The following is an 8,615-nucleotide window of genomic DNA, read 5'->3' as shown; positions in this document are numbered from 1 at the left end:
CGTGGGGGGGGGGCACAGGCGCTGGGGGGGGGGGGGGGGATCGGGGGGGCACAGGGACCCGCCGTTGCGCCCGGGCGCGCCCCGCCCCCTGCCCCGCCCCACTCAAGCCCCGCCCGCCGCCCCTCAAGCCCCGCCCACTCTCAGCCTAAACCCCGCCCTCGTCCCCGCCCCCCTGTCCCGCCCCTCACTCTATTTCCCGTCGCGCCCCACGGCGGAAGGGGCGTGTCCGGGGGCGGAAGCGGCGGGCAGGGCGGGCAGGGCGGCGGCGGCAGCAGCAGCAGTAGCAGCGCCCCGGTCCCGGCGCCATGTCGGGCCGCTGCTGTCAGGGGCAGACGCCGAGTCGCGATATCCCGGGCCCCGGCAAGTGCCTCGCCCTGCCCGACGGTGCCCCGCTGCCGCCCGGTGACTACAGCACCACACCGGGGGGCACCGTCTTCGGGACCACGCCGGGCGGTGAGCGGCGGGCCGGGGCCAGGCCTCTCCCCACGGTGGGGGGGAGGGATGCTCGAGTGGGAGCCCTTCGGGTGTGGCCCCGGTGGGAACCGGACGGGCCCTTGTTCGGGGGAGGGAGGGGGGCTCTTACCCCGGTGCGGGGTTACGGGGGGTAGGCCCTTGTGTTGGCACGGCGGCGTGTGGGGAGCTGGGGGGGTCCTGTGCCGGTGCGGGGGGGGCTCTCGGTTTGACCAAGGCATCGTGCAGGAAAGCGGGGGGGGCTCTCATTTTGTCCGGGGGTCTGCTGGGAGTGGTGCGGGGGAGGCCTTGCTTTGCCCGGAGGCTTGGGGGGGCTCTTAGATGGGGATATGGGGGGGTGGCGCCCACTTTGACTAAGGGTTTGGGGGGGGTAGGCTTTTGCTCTGATTGGGGAGTGTATGGGTAGTGGGGGGGGGCTCTCCTTCTGCAGGTGGGGTGTGGGGAGGGACCCCCATTTGGGCAGCAGCAGTTGCATGGGCGTTCTCATTCCAGGGCTGACTTGGAGCTGGGGGCTCTCATCTTGTGGGGGTGACCTGGGAGCCCCATGTGTTGGCTGGGGGTGGGTTTCCTCTCCCAGGGCCAGGCTTTTCCCTGGGAGCTTGGCCACTGCTGCGCTATGAGGGAAAATAAAGGAGCTGGGGGGCTTCCACCTTCCCGAGAGCGTGCCGGAGCTGGTGCAGCAAAACAGCATCTGCCTGGATGTCTGTGCTGAAAAACAAGGCTGCGGTCTGTGCTCCTGGGTAGCCTTGCAGGGAGCAAACCCATCCTCTGATTTGGGTTACTTATTAATTCTAATCTCTAATATTTATTGTTTCCTTTGGCAGTAAGTAAACCCTGGGGCCTTTTTTTTTTTTTTTCTTGTCCCAAGTTACTCTAATTTCTGACAGTGCCGTGTTCCACTACTGCAGAAAGACAGTGGGTTGGTTCCCTCTTTCTTTGCTGCAAGTCTTGTTGTGCAGCCCTGATAGCCATGCTGTGTGTGACTGCCAGGAGTGGTGTCTTTCAGGGATTTGATCTTCAACTAAGAAAAATAAACTGATTGTGGGATTTAACTATGCTTGTTGCCTGCTTGGAGTGGAGACAGCTAAGGGGGGCTCCAAGTACACAGCCTGTAAGCTTAGCATTTATCTTAGCTATGCCTCATGTGTCTTCTGTCTCCACATACTATGGCAGGGATGTAATGTGCAAAGCTCCCTAAAGGGCTTGTCCATCTGAAAGGTTTTGCGTCCGCATCGCTTGCTTGAGTGAGTGTCTGTTTATTTTGAGTAATTTGGCTTTCGAGACAAGTGGCTGCTGTTCCAGATGATGACACCGGGCACCAGATCAGTTGTGTGTATTTCCAGCTACGGCAGCTGCCTGTGTGCCTGCTGATCAGTGGTTTGAGATAATCTTTTCCATACCTTTAAGAATTTTTTTCCCCCATACTGCTACATAAAAGATCAATGTGAGCAGCAGGAATGATGAAACTGTACTTGAAGTTCAGCCAAAAGAACAAACTAAATGGGAGGCAGTGGATGATGTTTTGTTTGTTCCTCAGACCTACTGGTCTCTTTGCAGCACAATATTTCAGGGGTTAAAATTCAGAGAGAAGGGGGAAGTCATCATTGCTGACTCACTTGGTTTTTTTGTGTTTGTGCAGAAAAGCTTGGTTGGGGAACTGAAGTTCTTGTGTTATTTTTGCCATATGTTCTCTCTCTTCTGAAAGCAGCAAATAACTGAAGTACTTAAATAGCACTTAGAGTAATTATGCCATGGAAGATAGGAGAATGAGAATGACTTTCTCAGCTATATTCATGTGCTCTGAGTAACAGAATAGAAATGAACAATTAACAGTGCTGTACAGTGTAATGAGCCTTCCAGGATTATCATCTCTGTCTCTGGAGAGTTAATGAATGTCTGGAGTGTGGAGGAGAAACAGAAATTGTGTTTATTGTTCGGGTGTGTGCACCTGGCAAAATCCACAGTGCTCTTGTGACTGTGTGGTGCTTTAGTCTGTCCCCAGCTTGTGCTGCTGAGGCCTGGCTGTGGGTGCTGGCTGTTTGCCTTCAGGTGTTGGATTTGGGTGCTGAAAGGAGGAATGATTTAAAACTCCTGAAGGACTGGGGCAGGGTGGGGAGCTGTTAGCCTTGGGTTGTTGGTCTGCCTTTGTGGTCACTATTGGAAAGAATTCCTTGTCCCGTACAGTCTGGAAGAGCTCTCATGAAAACATTATCAGTACATTTCACACCAAACTCCCCAGATGAATGCCCTGAAGTATCACTTTTTTAAAGAGTGCTGGGGCCAGGCCACCTTGGACTTGGGGAGCCTCTGTGCTTCCTGGGCTGTGCTCTCTTCATCTGTTTACTGCTAACCCATGTAGCCACTGATTTGGGCAGAATACTTTGCATTACTCCTTTGCATGTAAGCCCTGACTGCTGTAAAAATAAATAATCTTGTGTTTCAGAAGCGCTCAGTTTAGGTCCTTTTGTTGAAAATGTTCAACATATGTAGCCCACTGAAAAAAGTCTGAGATTTCCTGCAAAGCAGTAGGTTAAATCTGAAGAATCAGAAGAAAAGCAAATCAAGTTTGTTGTGTGAAACCTCTGACTAATTTCGGAGAAGAATTGAGGACTGTAATCTCTGAAGTCATCCCTTTGGCTGTAGGCAGCACTGGGCATGTGAGTGATGGAAAAAGGGCTTGGTGCCCGAGCCAGAAACCCACAGCAGCAGTGCCGGGTGACTGAAGGCTTTTGAAAAGATGGTACTGCACAGCTACAGTATGTTGAGTTACGTGCATCTAACAGCCAAGTGTATTGACTTGGAAAGAGCAGGGGAACACTTCCTTTTTCCAGTCGTCAGGCACTTGTAGATCAGCTTTTTCATTACCACCTTTACTCTGGTCTGGCTTTGCTGCTTGTGGTCGAAACTACAAGATTTTCCTCCTCTGCACAATGCCGAGATGAAGTTCTTGGGGTTGGCTGCTTTTGAGTCTCCAGAAGTGTTGAAGTGACATCCTAAAATGCGGTTTGGATAAAAGGGGCCCTTCTGAGGAGGGCAGACAAGTCACATGTTGTGATGCTCTGAAGTGTCCTCCCTCTAATCCCAGTAGCAGGGGAGCAGCACAGCCCACCGTGGGACTGATGCGAGTGAGCAGCGTTTCCCTGTGGTTTCTGGGCCTTGGTTTGATGCCACCAATTGGAGAAAAGGACATGATTTTCCTTTTTCAGCTACCTTCACAGATCTCTCTGGGTTCTGTGAACCCCTCTGGAAGGGAAGAAATTCCCTGTCTCTGCCAGCACATGCAGTAGCTGTTTTTCTTACAGCAGTCAGCAGAGGTAAAAAAAAAAAACAACCCAGTGTGAAGGAGCACAGAAGAGCATGTAAAGGTGATGTGTGACCTTTAAGCATAGTCTGTTCTCAGTATTCCCTTTGTGCCTGTCCTGGCTTCTCGCCCACTTGCCGAGGACACGCACACACATCGTCTTTAAGTAAAGCCCACGTGCAGTAGTATCTGGGGAGTCCCGCCAGCTCAGACTGTCAGAGCCGAAATGCACGGTGAGCTGCAGTGCTTGTGGTGCTTGCCGTGAGCAAGGCAGAGTGGGTGGTGGTCTGCTGGTGCTCGCAGTGCCTGTCGCAGAAGGAGCTGCCTCCAGCGCTGCTGGCTTGGCCATGGAGGTGTTGGGTCTTTCAATGGGGATGGGGTGGCCCTTAGAGCAGCGCAGCTCACAGTGCCTGTGCTCTGCCAGGGCTGGAGCAACAGGGGTGTATTTGGCAGGAAAGGAAAAAGATGTTGTACTGCACACTTCTTCAAACTTAGTGTTTCATCCCGATGAAAATACTCAAAGTGAACCAAATTCTCATCCAGACTTCCCAAGCTGCACAGCGAGGCACTTGGGTGTTGAAGCCATGGTATAACCAGCAGAGCAGTCCCCATGGGGTGTAGTCTTTCCTAGTAAATACATACTAACCTCCCTTACAACAGGAGGAGAGCTGCTATTAACTCAGCTTTACGTGTTGGAAGGAGCCCATTTATGGCCTTGGGCTGTGCCTGTTGACAGCCCAGGCTGGGTGTCCTTCTCCGGCTGTCTGCAGGGTGTTTGCTTTCATAAGCTCTGGGCATGTGACTGTCAGAGGAACGTGAACCAGGCGTGGAAGCTCTGGTCTGCCTGAACTGTGCTCCTAATACTGGGTACGTGAGCTGCAGTTCTAGGAAGCCCCGTCCTCGCCTCTGTGAACCTCCCAGGAATTTAACAGGAACTCACAGATGAGCTGCCTGCCTTCTCAAATCCAGTGAACTGCTAGAGCACAGTTCTGTGTTGGGTTAGATCTCCTCTTGGATATAGTGAAGCAACTCAAATTCAAAATCTTTTAGTGAAAAGGTTTTCAGCGTGCTGGGAACTCACTAGCAGAACCTTCTTGAAACATGATACCCAGTTACGTTATTTTATAGCCATGCTTCAAAATAAAGTGAGTTTAATGTTCCAGGACAGATGTTAATGGGAGCTTGTTTGCTTGCACCTATGTACTTTTAGTTAATGCTTTTCAGGGAGTGCCCAAGAAGTTGTCTTTCCCTCTTGCTAGAACAGGAGCAGAGCAGTAAGGGCCTGATCCAGAGAGGGGGTTTGCAGGCCTCCTCTTGGGGAAAGAAAAAATTGTTTTCCAGTACTTTATGGGTTAAGGCTGCGGTCTCTTTGGAGGGATCCCTTTTCTGTGTGTGGTTTCTGTGCTTCTTCCAATGCAATTCCTTTATAAGGAACAGGCTGTTCAGTCCAGTGGTATTCCTAGAAATCCATGCCCGGAGCCGAGCTCTGCTCCTGCAGAGGCTTGCTGTAATGTGCTGGAGCTGGCTTGTTCCACATAGGGCAGGGAGGGTAGGCTGCGGTCTGGTTAACCATTAAAACAGATGGGCATTAACAACTCTCTGTATTCAAGCCTTTTGAGAAGTGCATGTAACTGTGCTGGACAGCCAGCACCTCGTATGCAAAAGCAAATGCCTGTACAGGAATTTCTGCTGGGCAATGGTCAGAGTGACATAGGGAGGCACTGCCATGTCCTTTTACCTGATGTATACCTGATGCTTGTGTCTACCTACAGTTTTCAGCTCCTGACAACTTAAAAAAGCCTGTTATGTTTATGAGCAGAAATTCAATTCAATCTACTCTGGTTTCTGTTGGTGGTGTTGTGACCTTGGGTTAGGTAGAAAGGGCTGGATCTGCTGCATGTGGCAGCGGTCTGGGTTTTGGAGTCTTGTTCTTTCTGTGCAGCAGACTGGTAGCATTAGCTATTACTTGGCTACCTGATGCTTCATACCTTTTTTTGGCAAATACAGTGTTAATGGTATCTGGCTCTCTTGTAAGGTAGCACAAAATGAACAGAGTAAGTACTAAATAATAGGTATCACTTTAAATATGACTCCTGCTGTTGCTCTACACATCTAGCTGTGAAGATGGCCCAGCTGTATTCATGTGTCAAAATGCTAAAATCTGACAGTGTTTTTGTCTCCCCCCAGGTACCAGGATTATTTATGATCGTAAGTTTTTGATGGAGTGCCGCAATTCTCCAGTTGCCAAAACACCACCTTCTCACCTTCCGGACATTCCAGGAGTTACAAGCCCAAATGTGGACGAGTTGAAGATTGAGAACAACCATGTCCAAAACTGTGATGAGAAAGTGAGCACAGGTGAGCACAGGCAAAAAACTGGTGAAGTGCACTGCTGGTTCCTAGAAATACCAAAGTTTACACATGGAATGGAGCCAGGAAATCCCTATGAGCTATGGTCAATACTCTGATAACTTCTTGCAAAATTAAAGTGTGCTTGATGTTACTAGGTAATTAGGTTCTCATGGCTTTTAGGTTCTGCTGTGGTTCCCAGTAATGTGACTTTTTTCTGTTAGTTAAGTATAATTTACTATAATCACTTAATTCTGATTAATGTAGCATTTGGGAAACTGCTACTGGATTAATAATTCTGTGGTGAGAGAATGGGTGCAGCTGTTGCTGCCTGCCTCTGTACTGGACTGTTTCACAGCTGCTTTGCATTTTTCAAAAAGATCAGCTTACAATTCAGAGTAGGATTTGCTTGGGGTTTTTAATATCAGCCTGACTTGTAAATTCCTTCTGCTCTTTTTTTGACACCGAGGCTTCTGGTATACAAGTGAGCTCAGTCATGTAGCTAGGATATAATACCTTCTTTGTATATATCAATTATCCACTATTCGTTGTTGTCTTTAGTGGGTTCAGTAGAAGCTTGCAGGAGTGTGTAAGATGGCAAGATAGAGGTTAGTCCACAGGAGAACAGAGGTTGTTGGCCACTTTGTGCACACAAACACTTAACTAAAGGCACTGCAGTAGCAACATGAGAAAGTATTGCTCTTGAATGTTTTTTTTTTTTTTAAAGTTATGTGAGATCACTTCTTGAAGCAACCTGAAACTACTGAGTATGATTATCTTCTGTCTAAAAATAAAGATCTGAATGCTCATTAGTTGGCTTCCATGCTCAGTCTAAACAAAATCTTTCCAGAGTCAGTATTGCTTAATGTTTTTCTACACACGGTTGTGACCTTTAGTGGCTCACTGGATTCTCTGGCAAACTGAAATGCAGGCTGCATGCTGGATGCCAGCTTGGTTGTGACTCTTCCAAAGAAGCCCTGTCTCAGGAATAGATCATCGCTGCTCATGTTGGCATCCTGACAAATTGTGTGAGCTGTGGTAACAGCTGTACAGATAATAAGTTGTGAAATGTGCTTTTGTGTCTTTGGTAACAGAAGTTTGTACCAGTGATTGTCATCAATGTGAAGTCCAAACTGTCATGTTTCTGAAGCACAGCTGACAGTTGTTTCTTCAATAAAATATTTGGTGTCTAATGTGAAACTTTGAGGACTCATTTGTGGTTTTTGTCCCCCTCGACAGGTGAGGAAGAGCAGTTTGACATGGATATCTAAAGCACGTGCCCTGAGAGTGCTTATCCAGTGAAGAACCAGGACCTTGTCTTGAGGATTCCCACCAGCCAGGCTTAAAAGTAGCCCATGCCTTGAGTGCCTTCCTGCTTCCTGGGAAAGGCAGTTTATTCCCTTCTGAGAACAGAGTGCGTCCTGTTAGAAGGACTGAGTCTCAGCCTCTCTGTGTGGGTGCGAATACACAAGCGCAGCCCCTGCTGATGATGGGCCTTGGAGTGCCGGAGGAGACACTCTCAATGATTGTTTTTGTTTCCAGTTTTATGCTTTTGTTAATCATTTTAATACTGTAAAAGTTACAGAAACTCAATATAAGGGAGAAATAAAAATCATTTTGAGTCTCCTGGTATGGAGATTAATGCAATAAATATGGCTTCTGTCCTTTATTCATTCCAGCAAGAAACTACCAACCTGTTGCAGAAAAAAATGATTGGGTGGTCCTGTGTATAGCCTTCAGATAAACACTGTGCTTTTGGGTTTCCCCTGAAAGACAAAGGCTGAGATGCCTTAAGCCCTGTTGGCAAAACATCTGTGTATGTCCCATGTGCAACACCTGGTCACTGCAGGAAGTTTCAATGTGCTCTGAGTCTGCTTCCAGAAATAGCTAGCAAAAACTGTCCACTGTGTGTTTCCAGATGGTTCTTTTGCAAGGTCATGGTGCAGGTGTTTGGGCTCCTTTTCTTACCATCCCTGATGAGGGGCAGGGCTCAGCCAGGCTACAGGTGGAAGTGATTGAAATTGGTTCAATAGGAGCCACCTGTAGCTGAGCACTGCAGAGAGGGTCCCTGAGTCAGAGCTGCCTTCTCCTGTCCTGCCAGGGAAAAAACTGAGCCTCCAGCTCCTGTGCTGCAATTCCCACTTCCCAGAATAGCAGATCTCTTCCAGCATGCAGGTGAGTGCTTAACTATGTGTTCTGCTAGGTTTTTGATCTGTGCTGGAACTTTCGTGCTGCTTTACGCTTGTTTCTCCTTTTTGTAACTTGGTGGGCAGGGATTTAGACCTTTGGAAAAGAGAGCGTTTAACTGGGAGGTTAGAAATAAGCCTGTTTGGTTTTGAGAGGGGAATTTTCATATGACAAAGTAACTTTACTGTGGGAGTGTTCAACATGGGCTGCCAGGGAAAGTATCTACATTTTTACTCTCAGTGCAGTTTAATAAATGTGTTATGGAGCAGTCTCTAACACTGCTGCGTAACTGCTTTGGAGGTGGTGC

General features: G+C 48.8%; 1 protein-coding gene across 1 annotated transcript; it reads left to right on the top strand.

Moving 5' to 3' along the window:
- The first annotated feature begins 227 nt into the window (after positions 1-227).
- On the top strand, positions 228-7,772 carry EIF4EBP1 (eukaryotic translation initiation factor 4E binding protein 1). The gene is made up of 3 exons (XM_030035798.2): positions 228-453; positions 5,960-6,130; positions 7,361-7,772. Exons 1-3 carry the CDS (start codon positions 306-308, stop codon positions 7,390-7,392), a joined length of 351 nt encoding a protein of 116 aa, XP_029891658.1. The 5' UTR covers positions 228-305; the 3' UTR covers positions 7,393-7,772.
- The last annotated feature ends 843 nt before the right edge of the window (positions 7,773-8,615 follow it).

The sequence above is a fragment of the Aquila chrysaetos genome, chromosome 13 (genome assembly GCF_900496995.4).
Source record: "Aquila chrysaetos chrysaetos chromosome 13, bAquChr1.4, whole genome shotgun sequence".
Taxonomy (NCBI): Eukaryota; Metazoa; Chordata; class Aves; order Accipitriformes; family Accipitridae; genus Aquila; species Aquila chrysaetos.
This window is presented reverse-complemented; position numbering and strand designations above follow the sequence as displayed.